The sequence below is a fragment of the Sceloporus occidentalis genome, unplaced genomic scaffold (assembly GCF_023333645.1).
Source record: "Sceloporus occidentalis isolate IW3139 unplaced genomic scaffold, rSceOcc1.0.p SCAF_9, whole genome shotgun sequence".
NCBI classification, from domain to species: Eukaryota; Metazoa; Chordata; class Lepidosauria; order Squamata; family Phrynosomatidae; genus Sceloporus; species Sceloporus occidentalis.
The window spans coordinates 38,232,550-38,258,591 of NW_028316989.1; the positions used below are offsets into that span (position 1 = coordinate 38,232,550).

Genomic DNA, 26,042 nt, shown 5'->3' on the forward strand with positions numbered 1-26,042 from the left:
TCTTACATCAGCAAAATGGGGCTTCCATCTTAGGTTTGTGCTTTTTGTTTGTTTGGCTTTTTTGTTCTTAACAGTATTCAGGCTGATCCAGAGCCTGGGAAAGTCACTATCTGAACTCCCAGAATTCCCCAGTCACTGTGGTCAGGTTAGGCATAACTTTTCCAAGCTTTGGTTTGAATCATGGATTATACTGGCTAGACAATCAACTACACACTCATGTAGCTGCTCTTGCACTGTCAAGCAGAAGGGAAAATGTATGGTAGGTCCAGTTTTCTTTTCCATTCCTTACCTTGGGTGGAATTGCCTCCTTCTGGCTCATTAGTTGAGATCTCAGGATGAGGACTTCTTCCTTGCGTACCTCTAATTCCTCACTGACAGAGGTCATCTGATCTAAGAGGACTCTGTATGCTGGGGCACCAGGAGCAGTAGTGTCTGGAGAGCTTTTTTCCATCAGGGCTTTCCTCAGCTCATTCAATTCATTCTTCAATTTCTTATTTTCTGATTCAAGCTCTTGGCGCTGCAATAAAACAAACATTCACTGGCATGTGGGGAATAACCCATCTTTGTGGACTGCTTCTCTGTGTCATCCAGAGAATGCAGGTGTCAGTGGTCAGTTTTTAGTCACCAGCTGGTAGAGCTTTATATACATTATATATATTACATACTTATATTTGCTTTAGATCACTTGAAGTGTCATGGCTGCTCCTAAAGGACACCGGAACCTAGTTCTATCCTTCTGCTTGATTGCATCAATGAATCACAAAACTAACAACATCACTTGATTTGGAAATTTCTGGTTTGACTACAACCCTCAGACTCCCCATCACCACCATCAGCATGACCATTAACATGGTATCTGAAGGATTTTGGGATTTGTGTTCAAAAATAAATGTTTCCAAGCTCTCATTAGATCATGCCAGAAATATCTGTAAATTAATTTTGCTTTAACCTCACCCAGCCCTCTACCCTAAAAACCATCCTGTGAGGAAGGTTGAGTTGACAGATTGGTTCAATATCACCCAGAGCAATTTTTATCCAAAGGACAGTTACAATGGTTTGCATTGCATTTAAGCCTACTATTCTTTGGCAACACTATCCATTTTCCTAAGAGTAAGCCTCACCAAAAGACAACCACATGTATTTCTAAGATGCATAGGTTTGAGCTGTAAGCCATCATATTCCACTGGCTCTCATAAAATGGCCTTGTAACTGGGTACATTAGCACCCACCTCCAAATAAAGCAGGAATTTTTCTGTATATTAAAGCTATTTTTAATGAAATGCGTATCGCCACCAACAGACCTTTAAACAAGCTCAAAAAGGCATTATACAATTCTCTGGACATACTGGGATCATGGCCACTGCATACAACCTCTTTTTTTGAGGGCAATCTAGGTACATTTCTGGCACATTTGTGCATGCACTTCATTGTAATCACTAGAATTGTGTCTAAGATTTCCCTCACTAATAAACAGGTAGGAAAAGCAACTTCCCTCACGTTGTATTTGCAACGATGATAGAAATATGTGTCTGAATTATTTTTGAATATTTTTTTAAAGTGCTGTATAAATACTAATCTGCTTTTCTAATTTAAAAACTGTCTATGGCAAAGGAAAGGAAATAAACATAGGGAGAGAATTACCTGAAGTGATTCATACTGAAGCTCATAATTTTTAAAATATTATATGTGTAACCATTGCTTTGCATTTTTTACCTATAATTATTTTTGAAGCTGCTGTTTTAATGACTATATAGGCCTAATGTTTTATGTTATGACTTGAGAAGTCATAACCAATATTAAACTTTCATACTCTTAATGTGTGTGTGTGTGTGTAATTACCTTAAGTGATTCATATTCTAGCTCAGCACCTCTCATCTGAGGCCTTTCTTCTTCCTAGGTGAACAGAAAAACAAAAAAGAGTTTCAACCATTAGCTAGTACTATAAGAATGCAACACAGAAGATACTGAGGCATTAGCAAGACCTGGACACATCAGTCTGAATACCCAGTTTTGTGCATATTTATCTGTAAGTAGCTGAATTTAATAAGTTTACTCTGAAGTAGGTACAGTATACATATAGGTGTGCAACCTAAATGCAAGTGGCTTGATCACCCCAAAATTAAAATTGTGATTCTGGTAATTAATTGACAACGACGTGGTACAGAGCACCGAAAGACGGTGCTGTGCCGGCGCCTGTTTTCTCTCCGCAGGGAAGCTGCAGCCGCCAAACTGCGCGGCTTCCCTGTGGAGTAACAAGTGCACCACTGGCGCACTCATTACACAAGTGCCGCACCGCGCCATGCAGCACATGCGTTTACAGAGTGCCGCCATTTTGACGCCCTCATCACATGCTAGGGTCGAGGGGCGTCTGGAAGCACCGCCCCGAGGCAACTCTAGGACATGACAAGGGCGTTGGAAAGGCCCAACATTAAGAAAAATTAAAATAAGATGAAAGATTAGGATGAGTGAATGCTCTAGGGTCTAAAAAAATTAGCATAGAAGAAAAATAGAAAGATGATGTATGGGCTCCATCACCAATCAGTAAATACAAAATCAAATGGAAGAGCCCACAACTGCTGTCTTTTGACACAGTGAACAATCCACCAAAGGAAAGTCAAATGGCCACTTGCTTACATAGACCCTGAGATTAAAACTGGCTCCACTGGAGTCCCAGGCTTCAGACTGAAAGGGGGATCCCCCACCTTTGCCTTAGTTAATTCCTGCACCTCCCCTTGAGGTCATCTGTCTTAATTTTGAAAGCCATGCACTTGTTTCAGTCTTGCTGAAAGCCTCTTTGGGGCTCATGCCAGGAGAAAGACAATATATAAGTAAAATAAAACAAAAAAAGAAAAGAAAGTATGGAAGAATTCCAACTTTCATAGTTACTCCTAGAGACCAGCATTCTAATGAAGGACAACACCCTTTTGGCCTTTACCTGGGTCTTGAATCGGAGAGCTTGTTCTTCCTTCCTGTCCAGCTCATCCTGCAAGGATTGCTTTTCCTGCTCCAGCTCTGTAACCCGTTTTTGTAGCTTGAGGAAGAGAGACATATCCAGAGGTGCTTTCTTCTCACTTGGTTCCTGACCCAAGAGAAGCATGGGTAGTTGAAAATGTTTATTTATTTATTTATTTATTTCCCTCCCAAAATGGAAATGCAAGATGGCTCACAAAAATCAAATACTTTAAAGTTATCATCTGCCGACAGAAAGACAACAAGGAGGGAGCCTGCCCAGTGCTCTAAGGAGTTCCAGAGCCTGGGAGTAGCCCCAGAGAATGCTTTCTCTCACACATTTCCAACAGATATAATCATATGAAAGGATATGAGCCTTTAATTAGCCTGGACTCAAGCCATATAAGGCTATCACCAGCACTATGAATTGTGTCCAGAAACAGACTGGGTAGCAAGTACAGCTGCTAAAAGGAGGAAGTGATGTGCTCTCTGTAGTCAGCCCTGGTCAACAGGATTCTGTCCACATTTGTGGGCTGTACAAATAAGAATGAATCCATTAGCACTGAACAACCAGGAGCTAAAGTGGAACTTACTAAGCCTGTATCAACAATAGGTTTCAGGACAGAATGGATCTGAACAATTTTGTCTGCAAAGTACTTGGCAAAATGTTCCTAGTGAACTGTTCAGTGGTCTGAATTGTCCTCTCATGGGCCAGAGTGTAAAAGACCCCTAACCACTCAAAACAGCTCCAATGATGGCACAATGGTGGCAGAAAAAATTGATTTTCTTGCCCACACTGCCAGATCATTGACCTTCAAACAAGCTCTCATCTATGTTCGATGAGATATATTCCAAGTTTCCCACCAAGATTATTCATGTTATTGTTTCTGGTGGGGAAACAGACACTGAAGATTGGAAAATAGCAGTACAAAAGCACCAGAAAGATGCTATACCAAGCTGGCTCCAGTGAGCATGTTAACACATAGGCATAGACTGACCTTAAGAGTTAGCAAGAATGTAAGAAAGGAATAATGCAGAGTACATAAACGTGTTACTTGATTAGGAGAGCTGCTTACTTGCATTCAAGCTGTTCCAAAGATTATTTTACAAATCACAAATTTTGAAAATGTCATTTGAATGATAAATGAATCTAGCCTAAAGGCATCTAACCTAAGGTTTTAAAGGCAGCAAACTATAAACTAACTAAAAGGTTTAAAATCTATGGTTAATCATACCTTTCTTTCTTATTTGTTTGGAAGGGGAGGGGAGAAAAAAAGTAGGTTTGTGGTTAGGTTAAAAGGAAAATCATAAGCACAGTAAGTTTGTATAAGTGCACAGTAATGACATATTTACATACTCACCACCGTTTACAATTTTGGATCGAAACTTAAGAAAGCAAACAGTGTATATTACATGAACTGAGTGCTGAAAACCTGACAAGCTGTCACACTCTTAGATAATTCAAGAATAAAGAGGAAAGTGAAGGACATCTTCTCATTGTAGTACCTCTCTTTGAACAAAGGAGTTGAGAGAGGTTTTATATAATAAATGATTATAAGGCAATGGTCTTTTATCCTAAGAAATTGACCCCTATATTTTTTTCAAACCCTTCCAGAAGCAATGGAGAAATGGAAGCAAAAGTAAACATGCAGTGATACATAAAGGTTCTATTTTATTGGTCCATTTACCAGCAGAGTAGCATCTGACAGGAAAATTAATTCCTTCCCTCCTGAAAAAGTTCAATCCTGCTACAGAGGGAATTGGGGATGCTTTGAAACAAACCAGGAGGAGAACTGTAGGGCAAGAAGAGGAAGGGAAAGTTCCAGTGTGCAAGCAGAAGCCCCCTTATTTGAAGTTGGATTTAAAGCACATGCTCACTTTCATTTATTTCCAAAAATCTATATACAACACGTACTGAAAAGAATAAAAAAGGGGCAAAACCATGAATAGCACTTTTGCAAAACACTTCAGCCCCAGATATTTATCATTTTGTTCTGAATTTAAAATAAACCAATATCACAAAAGAGAAACATCTTGATTATTTATAACTGATACTCATTTCCTATTATGGTAACAGAGCTGAGTAATCATTATGGAAGTATTCCAGATCTCCTAGTACTGGTTATTGCAGAGAATGGTTCTATTAAGAAGGTGCTCTTTTAAAAAAATCCCTCCCCCAACATAACCAAATAACTATGTACTCATATAGATAAATTACCTTGTAGATAATAGCTTTTAACCCTGCTCTGGGGGCTCAATAGAGATATGCCAAGACATCTGAACATACTGCCTTAAAGAAAATGAAAGGCTGAAAGCTTGACATTTTATAAAGAACTAATTGGTACAAGATTCCTTACTTTGACACTTACTCCATTCTTGAATTTTTAAAGTACATTGTTTGAGGTATCCAATGAAGTTAAGCACTTTGCTCTCAAAAATCCTGAGCTATTTTATCAGTAAAAGAGACAATGCTATAGCAATATCTTCAAGCAGCTATTTCCAACCAACAGTCTTAGGAACATTTTTAAGAGTATCAGTGATGGACAAGCTGCTTAAGAAAATGTTGGGGAGACTGCAGGGTGCATTCTATGTTTTGCAGTCTACAGCTCCCAGAATCCCTCACCAGGATGAGCAGTGCCCATGCTGATATGGAGTTTGGAAGTTAAGATTCCACCAAAACATTTCCAAACTCAGTTTAGCTCTGATCCTAGTTATATCTGAGAAAAGCTCATGCAGTATCAACTTTACAATCTGTTTGGCATTTGGCAAAAACATTTTGATTTATTAGACATTTTAATGTGTTGAAATTTAACTTTTTTGTGGATTTTACCTACTATTATATTAATGTATTTTTGTTATAAATATTTCTTTTGCCTTGATATCCAGAGCGGATGAAAGGCAACACAAACATGTTTGAAATTAAATCTGCCAAATATTCTATATATGTGTATCATTTATGATGGAAAATGATATACAATTCCATAAAAGCTAAGGCTCCCAGAGATAAAATGTCTTTCCTAAAAGGTGTTTTAAGAAATAAAAGTTCACACAGCACATGGGACTTTGTCTCCTTTCATTCTTCTACTGTGAATACATTCTTTACAGTTTTTTGTTCTGTTCCTTTCTCAAAATATCACTGGCTGCTATTTGGAAAAATGATGGGGGTATATTCACCAAATATCAGTTTGGAGGGGGAAATCAACCATGATTTCAGAGTGTATTCTCCTTCACCTATATTTTCAAAGCTTACCTCTGTTCTCATCTGTGGTTCTTCAAATTCAGTGATATCAGAACTATAGGTGTATTCAGATTCATTGCTGTGTGTGGAATCTCTTCTTTTGTGTCCAGGCTTAGATATGTTCTGGAAGAGAAGAGGATAACAAACCTTAGCGCTAATAATCAGCATTTGTTATTCCATATTCCAGGTTTCAAGTGCTTTAGTACTTTTAGAAATCAAGACTGATGTGGTTTTATCATCTGAACAGTAAGAACTTTGAAAGGAAATATGTGGGGGCAGGAAGCTTTTGAATCCCTGCTTTTTAAAAAAGTCAAATACAGTCAGCCATCCACATTTGCTGGGGTTAGGGGCATAGGAAATTTGCAAAATTGGAAAGATCACGAATACCTCTGGGCTCCCCCAAACCATATTTAGCATACACAAAAATTTTGATCTGCAGATTCAACCCACCATGGATGCTTTTGAGGCAGCAGGGCTCCTTCACAAAGTAAGTGGGTGGGTGGCAGGACTTGCTACCATCTCCGCTGCTGCCCTACACCTTTTATATAATGACCTACAAGCTTTGTTTGCAGTATTTTAGCCTCCTGAGGCTTCCAGTTACTATTAAAAAGGTCATAGGGCAGCAGTAGAGGAGGTAGCAAATAATTCATGAATAATCATATCCATAAAAGTTAAACCCAAAAATGTGGAAGGCTGACTGTAAGTGAGAGGAGCTAAGAAAGAAGCAGAAGGATAAAGCTACCCTTTCTTTGCTACTTTTCAGTTATACTGTCACAACCTGGGTGTCCGGAACCAGGTCTGTAGCTCAAAATTCTCAGTCTTTGGTCTTTTATTTTATTTTTTTCCAGGATTTATATCCCATCTTTCTCCACAATGGGATTCTTTTCCCCATCACACATTTCCCAGGCTTTCTAAAAGTCACTCACCACCATCAATTTCATCTCATCCTTGAGGTCATCATATCGCTCCTCTAACCGGCTAAACTCTTGCAGCAGATTCTGATACCTCTGCCTTTCACTGTTCAGATCCAGGTCCAGCTGTTTTGTCTCCTCAAGAAGTCTTTTCTCCATGACCTCTATAAAAAAACAACAACAGTAAAATGAAGAGTTTGCTAACTAGACATCTCAAGCCTGTTTGGCCCCCAACTTCTCTTTAAATAGAATGAATGAGGGACTTGGGTCCTTCCTGCTATTCTTCTCATAGAAGCCTGGCTCATTGGAATAACTTACCCAATATTAGAATTGTCTTTAACTTTTCTTTAGTTTTATGTTGAGTTTTTGCCTCATTTTGTCCTATACTACACCACTATCTAAGGATTTATGGAGGAGGAGTCTTGTTGGGTCTCTCAATAATCATGCACATATTGTTTAATTTATGAATAATTACTTCCACTTTATCTTGCCTTTCCTCCTCCACATGTTATCTTCACAACAACCAGGTAAGATAGGTCAGGCTGAGCAAGTAATTGGTCAAGGTCACTTATTGAGCTCCACTGCTCACTGGTTCTTAGCATGGTTTTTCCAAGTGCCAGTCCAGCACTCTAACTACCATACTACAATGGCTTGCTGTCTTTTGACTCTCTTTTTTCCGCTGTCTCCTTACCCCAATTCATGCCCAAGTCTCTGACCCCAACACAAATCTTGGAAGAGTTTCTTTTTTTGGACTATAACTCCCAGAACCTACCAGACAGCATGGCCACTGAAGGATTCCAGAAGACAGTCCAAAAAAGTAACTTTTTCCAATTTAGATGCATCTTCCACTTACTCTCCATTATAACCCTCAGTGCATTATAAGGCAATGGTCCACAACAGGCAAGGGTACTAATACTTCTGACTCCTTATAGTAGCTTATAAAAAATACAATCATTGGGAAATGACAAACAATACCCAAATGTAAGGTAACCTGTCAAACAACAATAATGGTTGTTTAATATTTGATTTTATATCAATTTTAAGTTTAAGTTTACTTAAATCTCCAGGCTAACACTGTAGGAACGATTTTATTTATTTATTTATTTATTTAATTTCATTAAATTTCATTTCATTTCATTTTTATGGGGCCTTTCTCCCAAAAAGGGACCAAAGGCAGCTTACAAGATAAAACACCTTAAAAACAATTTTTAAAAAAAAGTCAAAATAGCACAATGTTAAATGAAGAAACTAAACAGCATCTAATGGAACAGTTTTTTAAAATTAAATGGCTTAATATTAGTATACTGTTTCAATTATAAATAAAAAGATTTGAATTAGTAGCCCTTATACAAAACTACAAAATCTCCTGCAGCCAGGTAGGCAAAGCCACAATAGGAAAGGGGGAATACAAGAAGGAGCAAGAATAAAGGGATAATTCTGCTGACTTCTGATTCTGACCCTACACATCCTCAGCATGCTGCCCTAAGTCACACAGCATCAGACATGATCAATCTGATACTAGTACAGCCCAGTTCACTTGTTAAGTTCTCCATACCATGATGAGGAGGAGTTTTTGGGGAGGAAGGATCTATAATGAGGGGCAATCATGGATCTTTCTGTCAGCTACACAAACTGAAATTTTATGACAGGGGACAAAGTTTTAATAGCTAAAAAGTGATGATGGGATGGAGGAAAAGACAAACAAAACTTCTGAATTAAAATTACCTGTTATCTCTTTGGCCTGGTCCTGGATGCGCCGGTTCAGCTCATCTTTTTCTTTTTTAAGCAAAGTGTTTTGCTCTTTTAGTTCTACCACCAGCTTAAAACAAAAATGAGAAAAGCTAAAAACAAAATGATTTTTCTAAACTAGTATTCTCTGCCAGCAATTAAGTAAAAAAAAAATATGTGATTCCAGACAAAGCTATAAGTTAGAAAATAGACTTACACTGGCACTGCTTATACTAATATCCTAGCGTCCTCTACTAGCAACATTTTCGACAAATCTGATATGAAGAAAATGATATGGCAGATAAACTAGACAATTCCCTGCTTTTATAAATACATGTAAGGAATGTATATACATATCTTAGTCATCCCTGTGTCTACTTCCCTTCATTTTCACAACAGTACAGTAATATTTATTATGGTTGCAGACCAGACAGAAGAACAAACCAAAAATACATGCATAGACTCTTTCACTGTTGTTCTCACACATTAAATTTTAGATTGCAAATTCCTTGAGAAGGAACTTGTCCTCTTGAACTCTAAAAAGTGCCATGACAAAACAAGGCAATGGTGGTGCTACAATTTCAAGGACTGGGCTAATAATAGCTCTTTTGGGAAAGCACATTAGCTAAAATGAGGGAATATAGGCCAGAAAGTCACTGCTTCTTACTTCATTAGCTGAAAAGTTAGAGCAGAATTAGACATTACATGGAAAATGCCAAATGTATCTGCTAGCATTTATTTTTAGTTATTCAACATCAGGACAGGCACGTTTTGGACTACTATTTCCATAATCCTTATCAAGGAAATAGTAACTGGGGCTGAGAGAAGTTACACTCCACCTAGAGAGAACCAGCTTGCCTACATCTTTTTCATCATTATGGAGGCAAGGAGGATGAAAACTGCAGTGGTTGTATTTCACTCAGTAGTCACACATTATTTCTTATAAAGAAATCTCTTCCATCACTTAGAAAACATATTCTGTCCTTTATGTCAAAGAAATATACCCTCAAATTGTCTTAAGTCCTGCAGTGCAGGGTAAGACATCCTTTACCTGGTCTGTTTTTTGTTTATATATATCTGCCTGCTCCTCAATTGTCTTCTTCTCAGTCTGTGTTTGGTGAAGTTCCTTTCGGAGTTTGGTGATCTCATCTTGAAGGGTAAGGACCCGGTTGGTAGTATTCTTGGCCTCTTCTTCACTCATTCTAAGTCTTTCTACATCATTCCTCAGCTTTTCAGTCTCAGAATTGTATGCTGCTTCTAGGGTGGTTAGCTTCTCAAGTACAGATTTGGAGTCTCTTGACTTAAACAAAAGCAAAAATAATACAGAATAATTATTGTAACCTATTGTATTTTAGTATAAATGTTCATGTTAGTAAAAGATGTGCTAAAAACCTAATATTATATGGCTATTCCATCAGGCTATGAGTGAGGGGAAAATGGATAATATTACAACTGGCTTTTACTAAAACATGAACAACAATACCTGTTCATCAATTTTACGCTGGAGCTGCATGATCTTGTTCTCCATGCCAACATTGAGCTTCTTGTAGTGTTCCACAGAGCGTGCTTCTATCTTCAGCTTCTTCAACTCCCTCTTTGCTATCATGCGCCGGCAGCAGCATTGCAGATAGACAATTGCCCTCAAAGTCCTGTGGTAGCGCCTGCGGGTCAGCCACCCACGCACATGCTTCTGTATAATGGTGGCCTTGTGCTCCCTAAGCATCTACAAATTAAAAACACACATTGAAAGTTCTTTTTCCTATAATCCAGAAAACTTAACAAATATTTCCAAAGGAGGTTAATAAAAGATCTATAGGAAAAGTTGATGAAACTAAAGAATGGAAAACGTAAGAACAGTAAAACTAGGAAAGAACACTAAAACTGTCTACTTGGTACATAAACAAATATGTTCTGGTAACTGAAAGTTCACATTTGGTACAATTCTGAGGCAACACTATCAGAATGTTATTTGTATTTCATTTTACATATAGACACTCAAACACATAGTATAATCTTACTTCACTCTGAATCATCCAGAAAATCATAATAATATTCAAAATTTGGATAAAAGCAGGTAGATTATGTATAACTAATATTCAAGGGGTCTAGACATATGGGTTTGCAACCTACACAGGTTAAGCCTTCTCAAACCCTTCTAGAAAGCTGTAATTTTGTGCTAGCACTTTTGCTGTTATTTTAGTGTGCCTTCAACTCATTTCTGACCTATGGAGACTCTAAAGTGACCATTTCATGGGGGGGGTGTTGCTGGCAAGAATTATTCAGGATAGGTTTTGCCTTTGCATTCTTCTGAGGCTGAGAGAATGTGACTTGTCCAAGATCACTCAGTAGACTTCCATGGCTGAATGGGGATTCAACCCTAATCTCCAGAGTCATAATCCAGTGCTCAAACCACTACACTATACTGGTTCTTGTGATAGCCCTACCCCACTTCCTTATATGCATGATAGAGATAGCATTTTATAAACCAAATGAGCTACTGACTGGAGGTTTGACAAGTTTTGTAAATGCACAGATGACCACTAAAGAACGTCAGTTACAGGTAAGCACCTGGTTTACTTCATCAATTTTTCTGTACATCACATGTAGCAAAGTTACAAAGTATGACTGGTAGGAAGCACATTATGTGAGTATGGCAGGCAGCCCTATTCTACCAAGGTTTGTTTCTGTTTAAGCTTTCAAATCAATGTGGCAATGGTTAATGAAGGTTGAGGGCTCAAACCACATCAGTGCCCTACATAAAGCTAGCCCTTTAAAATGCTGAATAAACAACCTGAACCCTTATAGAATGGGTCTGTATAGCTTGTAGAAGCAGATGCTTGACTAGCTGTTACGGCATTCACTATTTCACCAGGATTTGAGAAGACAGACACTTTTTAGACCAATGACTAGAAGGAAGGAAGGAAGGAAGGAAGGAAGGAAGGAAGGAAGGAAGCCATCTCTGAAAGAATTATGCAGTCTGACTAGTACAGACAGCCACTGACCTTCTTACATTCAGGGAGTGCAATAAGTGTACCAAAATAGATGACTCCTGGTTAAAAAAAAAGTTGGTAGTATAATTTCTTGAAACATATGGAACACTAATACTACTATCAGTCCATCAGTGCTCCATAAGTCTCAAGAAATTATTCTATTTGGGTCAGGAAAACAATGTAAATTATTGAATTATCTTATCCTTGTACCAGACAAGATATGGGGAATTCTTTTGTAAAGCGCAGAGTTCTCTCCCACAGTGAACATGCTAATAGCAACAAGAAAGCCAAATTTTATTCAAAAAAGTCTAGAAATGCTGTAGCTTAGTGATCAAATGATGGTTTCTTTAGCTGTGATCATACCACTGACATATTCCATGAAGACAGAACAGCAGGCTATTCATATGACAGAACCACAGAACTGGAAGGGAATGCAGTAACAGCACAGTCTAACCTCCTGCCATGTAGGAAAACACAAATAAAGCGCTCCCAAGAAATAGCCATCCAACTTCTGTTTAAAGACTTCCAACGAAGGTGAGTCCACCACCCTTCGAGGCAGTCCATTTCACTGTCAAACAGCTCTTACAGCTACCAGTAAGTTATTCCTAATAAAATCTCTTTTCTTGTAAATTATATCCATGCATTTGTATTCTAGTCTCTGGAGCAGCAGAAAACAAATTTGCTCCATCTTCTATGTGACATCCCTTTAAACTGTTAAAGATGGCTATCATATTGTCTTACAGACGTAAGTCCCAAATTATTTTAAGAAAAGCTTCAACTTCAGATAATAAAACAAAGTGGTGGAAAAATCAACTGGAGTAACAAAAGCAGAAATGGCTGGGGGGAAAACACTATCAAACAAATTCCTTTGTCTACTAAGGGAAATAAAAATGGAAAAATATTAAGCACAGAGGAACATGGAGTTGAATCTTGTGTTGCTAGTAGGACTGCTTGTTGATTTGTAAATCTACAGTACTGCTAACTTGCAGGCAGTCCTATAGATCAGACTTGCAGTTCCTACAAAGTCAGAGCCTAGTAGTCCTACCTATTCCTTCCTACTTTGTCAATAAACCCCAGGCAGATCTTGCAAATATCTAACACATCAAAGACATTGATCATGACTGCCAGATAAAGGGACTTTATGGTTAGCAATCAGAACACTGAGGAGAAATCAAGAAGCCATAGTCCTCTAGGCTGAAAGTGACCCCAAAACAATGGGTGATATTTAAAACAACAGAAAACAACACAGTACAGTAAAGATGTTCTCAAAAATCAAGGAGGAAAACATGATGAAAACACTACCAGAACTTAGTGAATTTCTACTGGAGGTGTTACTGCCATGATGGACAAAATAGAATGGAAGAGTCTAATACATACACATAATGGAGGGGGCAGGGCTATGCTAAATCTCAGCTTTCTCGAAGGATCCAAGGAGGGTTACTCTGCTCTCACAAAAACCCATATATCTGATGCATAAAGAATTTTGAGGGTTACATGTATCAGAGCAACCCTTTGCCCATCTGGCATCCTCTAGATGTGATAGACTACAATTTATGTCACCCCTAGTTATTGTCCATGTAGCTAGGCAAGATGGGAGCAGCAGTTCAACACATCTGGAGGGCATCAAGTTGAGGAACACTGCATTATTGTGGAACTTTTCCATACTTTCCCTCTTCTAGTCCAGATTTATTGGGGGGAAAGGGTAAATACTCTTCCCTGAGGCAGTGTTATCAGCTTCCCATAGAGACCCAGAGAGTGTCTTGTAACTGTTATACATTAAGCATTTTTACAGACAACATTTTTTATACATAAACCAAATTTAAAAGTTCTTCAGTCACAGTCTAATGCTCTCTTCTTGATATTTAATGAACAGCTTGCAAATTCTTCATCTATACAGTGTTTCTAACCAATGCTTCATGTTACATATCATTGTAGAGGAAACTTTATATTTCATAAACTTAAATTGCTTGGTACTAATTGATATACTCAATCTGAGAATTAGTCAACTTGGAACTTTGCCTTTCCTTACCATAGAGCATAAAAATTATACCTCTATCATCATGAAACAAAACCAATTACATTAATATTTACAAAAAGTAGAACTGACAAAATGAAGATTAGAAAAGATCTCTCTTCTAAAACACTGGAATGGCTTATCATTGTCTCTTTTGTGCTTAAAATCCCATCACCACTCCTATAATTTTATGTAATTAAGTAATGCCAAGACATCTGGCATATGATGAAATAATTTCCAGCTATCAACATTCTGTTGTCTTTAATGTTTCCTTAAAATACCTTGATTCAGCAGATATTGCAGGTCCAAACTATATGAAATCCAAGTACACTCGAGGCACATTACAGTATTAGCAATTTTACCTGACACATTACTCAGATATTAGGTAAGCTTCCTGTGAAACTGACAGGCATCACATATCTTCTGGAAGCCTCCCCAGAACATGTAGATCAATCTTTCCAAAATTGTTATTACAGCCATGTGACTTCTACACATAGTTTTATAATAGCTACTGCCACCTGTTGCAGTCACATCTCTAGACAACAAAACATTCCACACTGCATCATTAATAACACCCTCCTTAAGTACAGGTATCATTATCTGTCAACACAAATGGGGCACGTTTTCATCTTCTCCAGGATTGTCACACATATATGAAGTAACAGCTGTAGAAAACACTGCTAGTCTTCCACTGAGTTCTGGATTTATTCACAAACTAAACTATCATTTACAGACGCAGAGTTGCTTAGTCACAACTGAAATTTAAATGACAAGAGTCCTATAAATCAGGATACATATAAAACAAATGATTTTTCATCTCACAAGTTTAAAGGTATCCTTACCATGACTGGCACAGGATTATGTTTCCCCTCCAGAGATCAATTTTCCCATTCATTTCATGAGTAAGAACTAACCTGTGACCTCAAATTAAATCTTCCAACTGAAATGGATCCAGATATTCTTAGACTAGGGACCTTCATTCACACATTAGACCCATCATACCTGGAAGCAGTCCCTGAAGTGCTCATGCGCAACACCCTTCTCATAATTTCAGCATCCAAATACTGGCATTATATTATATCCTCTATGTCTATGTATGCATATCATGTCAAATATGATAAAAACTGAAACTTTAAATATATAATGAAGCACACAATAGCCATTCTAAAGCACTCTTGAAGAAAGCACTAACACATAAACTGTTCCAGAGATCATTCAAAACCTAAATGAGGAGTTGAAGAATAGGTTTTCTTACCTTGCGATACTTCTTCCTGGCAATATAGCCTCGCAAATATGACTGGAGAGCCACAGTAGCTGCTCGTATACAATGGTATCGCTTGCGGGCAACATACATACGCTGGAATTTCTGAATAATGGTGGCAGCTTTGGTTCTTCGAAGAAAGGTGGCAAGGCTGATCAAGAAAAGTGCAGACAAAAAAAACCATTATACACTTTCTAGAGCGGTTTCACACTCCTGTCTTAGTGCTAATGCCTATGAAAAGTTGCAATTCAGTAGAGAGATCTGGACCATAGTTTCAGAGTTTGGAAAAGTAACTGTATTAGGCTGCAACTCCCAGAGTCTCCGAGCGTCAGTTACAGCCTATAGGATTATGGGAGTTGTAAATAAAAAATGCCAATTTCCAAGCTCTGAACAAATCTCGGTGACTTCAGTCCAGTGATTCCAAAAGTGGGTGATACGCACTCCTGGGGGCAGTGAAAAGATCCAGGGGAGTGGTGAGAAGTAAAGGAGGCAGCAGGGTGGTGGTGAGGGAAAAGGAGACAGCAGCAAGTTGGTGAGGTAAAAAGAGGTGGCAGGGGGGCCGTGAGGGAAAAGAGGGTGGCAGGGAAGCCTTCAGTCAGAGTATTGGTGTCCAAGAAAGACAAAGGGAACCATCACCATCCCATGGTGGATGAGAGTTGCATGACATTTCTTTTCAGGATCCCTTAAAACCACCACACAACCTTGCTGATCATTTTGTGTGGTGGTGTCGGCCACTTTTCATCTGCCCACATGAGCTCACTCCTTTAGCTGCTGGTGGTGATGGCAGCTGGGAAACTGTGGCTCAGAATGGCCCCATTTGGGTGGGGAGAAACACTTGAAGCTGTGCAGTGAAGACATGTCTCTGAAGGAGAGGGAGGAGTGTCTAGAATTGATTCTTGGAGAGTCCTTCATCTTGGAGCGGCTCCTGTAGTTAAAATCTCTCCCTTTCCCCTTCTGCATCAGTGTCCAGTCCAGGGCATGTGGCCTCTGTAAACCCCTAACACACGCACCAGTTGTGCCCATCTCCACCAAAGCGAAAAAGAATGGAGAGTCCTTCCCTTTGCACCTGGTCACCTTTGGAGCAGCAACTGAGCAGCGACTGAGAGGCCTCTTGCCTCTGGACTTTGCTAGAGGGGTGACATGAGTGAGAGACTTCTCGGTTGCTCTTCAGCCAGCCTGCTTGGTTGCTGCTCCCAGGGTGACCAGATGCAAAGGGAGCAGTGACCAAGATGAGTTGTTTTGAATTTGCAGTAGAACAGTGGATCTAATGTCAAGAAATATGCTGGGGCACAAGGATCATTGCCCAAGACGAAAGGGAGCGGTAGTTGGAAAAGGTTTGGGGAATACTGCTTTAGCTCTTTGGGGGACCAAACAGCATTAAAAATAGCCTTCCAGTTTTATTAAACATAAACCTAATCTTGTTTATTGGGAAGTAAATCCCACACAGCTCAGTGCCAGAAACGTATCAAGCTGCTAGTACAGTCATTTTCACTTCATGAACAACAAACACTTAGACTTAAATGCAATTATAGTCCCAACTAGAGTACCTGCATTAAATCTATGAGATTAACAGAAATACTGACTTAACATTCAACAATTGCTTCAGTGGGTCTATTCTAGCCCTTAGAGTTAGTCCTTGGGTGGAAGGGTGGATGTCCATGTTCTGAGGCTGCAACTTCTTGCAGTCCTAGCCAGTATAACCAATGGTGAGGAATGATGGGTACTGAAGTCCAAAAACATCTGTAAGGCTACACAATTCCCGTTCTGGTCTATGGCATACTAATTTTGGCCTCTGTCTAGTGCCTGATCAGTATAGGAAAAAATGAATGTAGGGTTGTATGTTCTATTTAAAGCAATCTAGAACAATATTACAGGACATTTCTCCAGGTGTCCAGCTTACCATCGTGCCTGGTATCCTCGGACATATCTTTGAACAGTGATGGCTGCTTTCCTCATGCGTAAGTACTTCTTTCTCATTAGCCACCCCCTGATGGTCTTTTGAATGCGGATGCAAGCAGCTCTTAGTTTGTCAGCCCTTATTTTTTCCAAATATGCTACTTGACCAGCCCGGAAAAATATCTTTGTTTTCCCAAACTGGTATTTATCCTTATCCTATTTACAGAAGAAATGTACAATCAGTGTCAGGCTGAGAGTGACAACAGAATTAGCAAGGAGGTAAGCATACCCTATGACACTTGAAAAGAAATTCTGAGAGTCAAATCAAACAGAACAGTTGAAAAACCTGCTATTTTCAGTGTGCAGCTGCATGGAATTTTAAGGGGGAAATATACCTGGACTATCCAGTCTTATTTTGACCAACAAAGGTTATTTTAGCAGATAAAAAAGGAGTATTCTTTACCCTCTTTCAGATCATTTATTCTAATAACTGTTCATACTTTCCAAAAAGTATGAAGACTGCACACACCAATGTATTTGAGGAAGCACGTTAAAAAGCTGGTGAGAGAAGGCAGAGAAAATATATATGAGACATTACATTATTTTAAATCTTCTCTGGTTGACATCCAAAGAAGGTTCCCCCAATCTAGTTGCCACAGCATGAAACTTGGGCCTGTTACAGACAGGCCAAAATAAAGCTGCTTCGAGTCACTTTGGAGGTATGGTATTTCAATGATGCATGCATCCTAAGTGTCCAAAAGCCACACCAAAGCCATGCTCCAATCCTAAGGACTGGAGTGCAGCTTTGGTGCAGCTTCCAGACTCTTAGGACTCATGCATCATTGAAATACTATACCTCCAAAGTGACTCGAAGCAGCTTTATTTTGGCCTGTCTGTAACAGGCCTTAGTCTACAGTCTTACACACATTGACTTGAATGAAGGTCTCATTGAATTCAATGTGGTTACTTAGTGTAGACACACAGCATTTTGCTTTCCTAGGAGACCTTAAAGGACCACATCTCCCACCGTACCCACTTCCACAAAAGGTGTGGGTTTTTTTCTCCATTTCATCTATGTATTGGGGCCTCCTGAGCTATTTTAGGCCCAAGAGAGGTCTTCCTTCAAAACAGGAAGTGATTGGAAGTCCTTTCCTGTTCACTTCCTATTTCAAAAAAAGGCCTCACTTGGGCCTAAATTGGTACAGAGACCTCCTCCACCACCACCACCCTCAAAATGTGGTGGAAGCACCCACACATCCCCTGGATGTCATTTTGGAGCAAATACTTTGACCCCTGGGGGCCACATATGGTCCATGTTCTACACTTTGCCCACCCTTACTTTAGGAGCATAAGTGAAGGCTCCTAAACACTGGAAAATTATGAATATTCTATGACATTTTAAATGGAAAGGCAAAACTGATTTTTTGGAAGGGATATGCAGGGAAAAGCAAGAGACACAGTTGAGAACTAGGATCCATCTTTGCTTAAGCAAGTGTAGACTTCATCTTTGCAAAGCTACATGTGTACTAATTTATTATCCTATGTCAGTCTTCCATTACCCTGACTATCCCATTAACAACAGAGATCCTACTTCAGCAAATTTCACCAAACAGAGGTCTATTACCAGAATCAGCTTCTCCAAAACATTTTTACAAGTCTGCTTTCTGTCACTGAGAACATCCTTCTGTTTCATCAGGACACGATAGCGGCTGAAGAATTCTTGATATGTCCACCTGGGTTCAAGAAGCAACATGGCATTAACCCACAGAAAAGCTTCTCATGTATCAGTGATATTCCAGCAAACAATTTGACACCACTTGCAGGCTTACCTTGAGGGAAAACCAGCTGCACTGATTCGGATAGTTTCCAACACACCACAAGCTCTGAGCTGCTGTACTGTTCGTTTTTCATCAAACCTATGTGTGAGAAGTGCTATCTCATCAGCAAACTATAATAAGGTTCTATGGGTATTACTACCAATGATAGCAATGTATTCATATAACAAGGTTTTTATTAAGTAAAAGAAAAATGAAACTATAAGGACAATTTCTCAAATAGAGAGAAAACTATTACTTTAATTGCTTAGCTATTAAATGGGCCCACAATTAGCATAGATGAGACAGTCTTCAGGACAGGTTAGTCCAGAGATGGGACTGATACGGAACTTCACAAGTTGCTGGACTACAGCTACCAGCATTCTTCACTACTAGCTATGAGGGTTAGAGTGTGCCATACAACAACATCTGAATGATTGTGTGATTCTCACCCCTGGAGCAATCAGAGTAAATTGGATAACACAATTAAACTTCATGAAAGTAACTGCATAAATAAAATAAATAAATAAAAATAAAACTTTTATTTGTATCCCGCTTTTCTGTGACAAGACAATCAAAGTGGCTCACAACACATTAAAATCCACATTTACAAAATTATGTCCCAAATTCCCCCCCTTAAAACAGGATTAAACATTTTACAATTAAAATATCTATTAAAAACACAATAAAAAATACAACGAGGACAGAGCGGTGGGCTGATACATGATGCGGGGGGCAGTCATTCTGTGGCCAGGCACTTTTATTCAGGAAAGGCCTGCTGGAAGAGATCTGTCTTGACAGCTTTTTTAAAGCTGTCTAAGCTGGCAATTTGACGGATCTCGTCTGGCAGACCATTCCATAGTTTGGGAGCAATTGAAGAGAAGGCCCTCTGGGAGGTAGCAGTTAGTCTGGTTTTTAAAGGCTGCAATAGATTGCTCTCAGAGGACCTGAGGGTGTGGGGCAGATTATGTGGGAGCAGGCGATTCCTCAAATAAGTTTATTTAGAAATCAAGAAAGAGAATCTGGGAGCTGTGTACTTGGTGAAAGTACTTTCGGTATTTTGATTTTTCATAGCACCCAACTTAAAATATTTTAAATAAAAAAACCAACACATAAATTGAATGCCTCTTTACAAATATGGGATGTATTAGATGTTTATGTTATCATTCCTCCAAAGACATTACAGCTATTCATCTTCTGCTTTAGTCTATGCAACCAAGATAGAGGGGGGGGGGGGGGCATAGCTGTAGAGTTAAGACTGAGTCTTTATATTACTGTCCAGCATTTTGGTGCTGAACCACATAACTGATCGATTAAAATCAATCCAAAATACCATCTTATAAAAAGGAAAAGTTACCATCAACGCAACAAATCAGAAAAAGGCCTTTTCTCAGCAACAAATTAGAAAAGGTTTCTCACCTTACCTTAGTCCTTGCATTCCTATTCTGCCTCTCTAAAGAGGCATTCAATTTATGTGTTGCTTTCTTTTATTTAAAATACTCTAAGTTGGGTGCTACAAAAAATCAAAATACTGAAAGTACTTTCATCAAGTACACAGCTCCCAGCTTCTCTTTCTTGATTCCTAAATAAACATCAAGGTAAGTCCTCATGTTCCATCACAGAGCATGGAAACTTTATCAAAACCTCAGAGCATGGAAAACCTGTTTTTTCAATTATAAAATGGGAGATAGGCACTGAGATTTGTAATCTAATGCTTCCAAGTTCCACAAAAAAATAATAATAACACAGAAAATATCCCTGGCATTTACCAAGGTATCTGGCTGCAGCTAATGAAGACTTTCTGTTATGTTCAAAACAAGAAACGGAGAAAACATCTGAATTTTGTTCTTTGCACTGTACATTAAACAGCAAGACATGCTTCAGATAGTATACAGAAACTAACTTACATAAATGGAAACTTGAAGTCATTTGGTTTAATGCATCGCACATAATGTGGAGTCGTGGCATTAAGGGTCTCCATCAGAAGATGCAGAGAATTTCTGAACTAGAGGAAAAAGACAAATAAAGAATAATACTTTAAAAAAACCCACAGAAACATTGTGATGGCTTCTGTAGTAGAATATCATTCTATAAACTAAAACTTCTCATTCCAGCAATACCTAACAGTGTTTCTGGGAAGTACAAAATAACCACAAAATAATCTAATATGATCAATTTGTTAGGAGACACACGCTGACATCTTTCATATTGATTACATAGTTCACAGTTTATTTCAATACTCCAGGAACCCAAACAGCCTATTCTAAATGTTGTTGTTTTTTACCACGTCACCTGTGTCTTATACAAATAAAATGTCTCATTAAGACAACGGAGCAGGGGAAGGGACTGTTACTGAATTTAAAGCAATGGATCCTACTCACCTGATGTCCCACTGTCTTCTTATGTTCCTTGTTTGTTTGGGCTACTTTAGACTTGGCTGGTTTTACAGCTGCACGAGATAATGGTGTACGGCCAGAGGGGGTGGCTGAAGTGGGACTGGTGTCCTTCTCTTCCTGAAACAGCTCCGACAACATCTTAAACTGATATAAATAAAGAACAGTAAGTTTACCGCTGCATTAGAAAAGGGAGAGCTTTGCTAACAGAATGACAATAAAAATGGAAAACTAAAAGTGAAGAAGAAATCACCTTTAGACTTATTTGCTAGTCTCAACACCTTCTAACTGCTGATTGGGGGGGGGGGGGGGGAGAAACAGAATAAAAAACATTTGCTACTTCTAAAATTTTAATAGGATATATTTTGCAACCAAAAATATTAAAAATGATATCATTCATACTGATATTTATCATTTTTAAAGTACCTAAATTTTTTAAAAAAGATTAAAAAGTGACAGGAAGTAGATTTTTTAAACGTAGATTTAAAAATAAAACTCTTTGGTCACAGGCTCACAATCTACAATATGTGACACAAAAGGGCCGGGGGGATAATGTCAGAGAGCTGTGGTGCCACAATAAACTACAATTCTGGATTATTTCTGCAGTCTGTTTTGGATCTAAGATGATCTAAAACTCGTCTTTTAGTAAACACAGTATAGGCAGGGAAAGTGGAGTAATACTAACCTTACTTGATTTTAGAACTTTGATCTGTTCTTCATAGACAGTGTCTTTGTTTTTTTCCAAAAAGCCATCACACTGGTACTCCACCTGAAAAGAAAATTATAAGACAATATGAACAACCGGCACTCCCATCTTAGACGGATGAGAATATGGAAGTAAAAATTCTGAAAACTAGGGAAAATGTAGTAAATCTCACAGAAGGTTTAGATACAAATGCTTCTTTCAAGACAGGCTACTTTACAAATTGGTATGTAGGATTTGCTACTATGGTGTGTGAAATCTTTATGGGTCATGGACTAGTTCATCGCGTCACCTTCCAATGCTTCTCTAGGGGCCAGGAGTGGTTAGCCTTCCAGATACTGTTAGACTGTAACTCCAATTAGCCCTAGCCAACCTAGCCAAGAATATGTATGATAGGAGTTTGCAGTCCAACAACATCTGGAGGCCAAATATACCTACCCTTGTGTATGCCAAAGATTCACCCCTCCTGATGAAAATAGATTTTGATTTAATAGGATACAGACAGGCAGGTAGATACCCCCAAACTATTTTGTTTATAGTTAAACTGGAAGATCTCCTGTGAACAACCTAGAGATCATTGTCTGACGTGTCTTAATTTGATTCTTATTCACTCACTGAGAACCTCAAATTAAACTCCCGCAAAAGAACTGCCACCAAAAAAGTCTATAGAATATTTTTAAAACAGCTAAAAATAACTTATAAGTGGCACCTGAATCAGCACACATAAAGTGCTGTGGATCACAGTGAACTGTTCCTCCAATAGTCTTGAAAGTCAAGTAAAAAGATCATGGGCCCATTACAGATTACAAGAGAAGAAAAATCCCTACCTTATCTGCGAAGTGTTGGATAATAAAAGCCTTATTTGACAAACGGGGCTTTTCAAAGAGCGCGGTCTTGTTCAAATGGGTATTGTATAATTTTTGGGCCCAACTGTTATCTGAACCTTTAGGCATCTAGAAAAAGGAAATTTAAATATTTCAAGCATTTTGAACAATTTGTCACATAAAGCAGATATTAAAATGCAGTATTGGCCTGTAACTTATTCCAAATCACTGCCATGCAAACAAATATGATTGGATTAATAGCTCATTTTGTTGCTGAACACAAATGCTTGGACCATTTACTTCGGTAAATACTTCTTTAAATGTGCTATTTGTACATCTCAGTGCATACTGGCGGAGCTACTATTCCATTCTTGTTTCATCATTTAATTTTTTAAAAATTAAGCCAAGTCCCATAACATAAACTGATTTACACAACATATTCCTTCACCATTTGAGTAAAACTAAATAGGGGGAAACCCTGTATAACAGAGGGGGAACGCTAATCAAATTAGATATTGAATATAATGTGCAAAGCTTTTAATACTGCACGATTATTCTGTGTAGTTTGCAGTTTGGTGAGACACTAGAGTCCTTTGAATGAGAATTCTAAATACCCTTCCCTAAAGTAGGATTCCCAGGATTCTATAGGTTTGAGCTATGGCAGTTAGTGGAAACATAGTGCTGTAATTCTGCAGTGTGAAAGACTGTTACTCCAACACAATGAAGTACAACACAGGAGTGAAACAGATGGCCCCAATCGTCCCAGGACCATGGCAACCAGATAGCCAGCTCTTAAAGCGGGCTGCCACCAGGATCCCAAATGAGCCGCTGGCAGGAGCAGCTTTTTACCATTCCTTTTGCTGGCAGCTTTCGGCCATCTTAGGTGGCCTCAGAGCAGCTTCCAGCAAAAGGAGTGGTAAAAAGCTGCTCCTGCCAGTGGCTTATTTGGGATCCTGGCAGCAGCCCGCTTTGTATCCATGGGGGGAGTTCCATTCTGAACCCCCACCACCCGTGGATGCCAAAACCCATGGAACCTCAAGTCCTGTTGTTTTTAATGTTGGTGTGCGACACTGATGCAGCCACATACACATGCCACCATTTGGAAGAATGAGGTGGGGCCATCTACAAATGCTCCAATCTACAGATGGCAAGCCCGCCATTGGGGTGGGCTGACTGTATATTTAATATTCACCACCTCCTTCTAGGCATTATCAATAAAAACGACCAAGCTTGAAGAAATGCTAAATGTAATATCAAGTCATACATTTATTTTATACCTGGGGCAACAATGCATCCCTTATAATATATCAAGTTATAAGTATAGACAAGATGCACTAAAAGATGGAGGCTCTTCTGGCAGTGAAGGGTGAGCAAACAGAAACTGAACACTTTACCCTGTAACAAATAGAACTGTTCTTCCTAATACTTATAAAATACAAATAATAACATGTCAGATAACCTCTACCACTCGCATCCCCTAACTATGGAGAATTGAACACCAACAAACTTTGAAACATAAAATTTTAGTAATTTGAACTCCTACCTTACATTCCTCATCTAATAAATCCAAAATTCCCAGTTTGGCTTCTATTAGGTTAATGCAGGGCTGGTTGTCATAAAAATCAATCAAGGTCCATGGAATTTGCTCCCTCATATATTCTTCTTGCTCTAGCTTAAAGACATGCTAAAAGATAGGGGGGAAATGGAATTATTAGAGCACAGCTCACCAACTTGGGACTTTCTTTCTTCATGGTACATTTATGTAGGTTACACACAGTTTAAACCAAAGGCAATTTTAATTAGATGGAGACTCAAGTGGACAATCTTTCTGGAATTTGTTCAGACTAAAAGTACAAAAGCAGACTTTTACTGGTGTGAGCTTAGTTATTTCAAAAGGAACAATGAAATCTGCATGTAACAAATTACAATTACAATAAAAGAAAGTACTCTTAAGTAGTCTTCTGGGAAAGAAGACAGGAAGGAAACAGCAAACAAGGTAATTTAGATACTAATTCTATTTAACTACATAAAGCAGGAGGAATAGGCGCCGAGGGAGACATTCTGAGAGAGGAAAAGCCAAATGGCAGATTCAGTACAACTCCCATATCCACAGGACTGGTACCCATGGTTTCATTTATCCATGTCTGAAAAAATACAGTCTCTCTAGGCATCTGGAGGAGTTCCACATGCCTATAGATTACACCTGTTTAGACATCTAGTGTGACTCTATGGTCAACTTCCACCAGAAATAAGGTTGGCTATTATCCACAATTTCCACTGTTGGTGGTAAGTCAGGGAATGCACCACCCCTGGATATGGAGGTTGTATTGTACTCGCAGTCAAACACACAGAGTAGTTTTGCTCCCTCTGGTGCACATACCTGGAACAGGTGTTAATAAATTTATAGTACAGACTAGGTTTGCACATAAGATGTCTTGGCTTATTAGGCTGAGATATCCACAAGCTTTGTGCAAGTAAGTACTGTTTCTTTTCACCTTGACACACTGCAACTGAAAACCTCCTGGATTAATTAACCATAGCTTCTCCATTGCTTCTGAACTAGGAAAGTTGTGTCTACCTGGAGCCCTGGTGGCACAGTGGTTAAATGCCTGTACTGCAGCCATTCACTCGAAACCACAAGGTTGCGAGTTCAAGACCAGAAAAAGGGCCCAAGCTTGACTCAGGCTTGCATCCTTCCGAGGTCGCCAAAATGAGTACCCAGACTGTTGGGGGAAAATTAGCTTACTTGCTAATTAGCTTACTTGCTGTTCACCGCTATGATCTTTCGAATAGCGGCATATAAATAAAACATTATTACCAGATTCAGGACAAAAAAAGATTCAAACCAACTTAAACTTGTGGCTTCAGATCCTGGTTTGTTCTAGTCCTGTTAGCTATTGTTTTCCTAGTTCATTATGCAAAATACATCCTATTTGAGCCATTCCAATGTCTTTTTTAACTACAAGCGCAGCTATTCTAGTAACACACCTGTGGAGAAAGTCTTCCATGCCATCCATACGCACAAAATAGCAGTATAGGAATGGCTCTGGAGTAGATCCACTGGCAATGAAGGGTTACAATTTGTCATGTCATAAACTGGAGTTCTTCCTTAGTAGCACATTTGCTGAAGTGAAAGCACGGCAACTGCCTTCCTCCTGCCTTGATTCCAACACATCTATTATAAGAAATGATGAAGATATGATAAAGGCTCCTATCTCCTGCTTAAGATGGTGCAGATGTTCAACATATGAGTTGTTCTCTACATTTACCAATATTGTTCACCAGAAATCCCAAGGAATATTTTAAGCAAGAGGTACCCAC

General features: G+C 38.9%; 1 protein-coding gene across 2 annotated transcripts in view; it reads right to left on the minus strand.

Annotated features, from left to right (window-relative positions):
- LOC149307304 (unconventional myosin-Va) overlaps positions 1–26,042 on the minus strand; it is a 100,049-nt gene that overhangs the window by 24,374 nt on the left and 49,633 nt on the right. For both annotated transcript variants that reach the window (XM_089538857.1, XM_089538858.1), the window contains exons 12-28: positions 24,265–24,405; positions 22,725–22,850; positions 21,880–21,963; positions 21,183–21,341; positions 20,709–20,806; positions 18,817–18,903; positions 18,612–18,720; positions 16,992–17,203; positions 15,086–15,242; positions 10,310–10,549; positions 9,878–10,126; positions 8,824–8,917; positions 7,114–7,262; positions 6,200–6,310; positions 2,936–3,079; positions 1,840–1,893; positions 290–517 (exon numbers count right to left, since the gene is read on the minus strand). In XM_089538857.1, the coding sequence (XP_089394983.1) occupies positions 290–517; positions 1,840–1,893; positions 2,936–3,079; positions 6,200–6,310; positions 7,114–7,262; positions 8,824–8,917; positions 9,878–10,126; positions 10,310–10,549; positions 15,086–15,242; positions 16,992–17,203; positions 18,612–18,720; positions 18,817–18,903; positions 20,709–20,806; positions 21,183–21,341; positions 21,880–21,963; positions 22,725–22,850; positions 24,265–24,405 (2,442 nt within the window). The remainder of the gene's footprint in view (positions 1–289; positions 518–1,839; positions 1,894–2,935; positions 3,080–6,199; positions 6,311–7,113; positions 7,263–8,823; positions 8,918–9,877; positions 10,127–10,309; positions 10,550–15,085; positions 15,243–16,991; positions 17,204–18,611; positions 18,721–18,816; positions 18,904–20,708; positions 20,807–21,182; positions 21,342–21,879; positions 21,964–22,724; positions 22,851–24,264; positions 24,406–26,042) is intronic.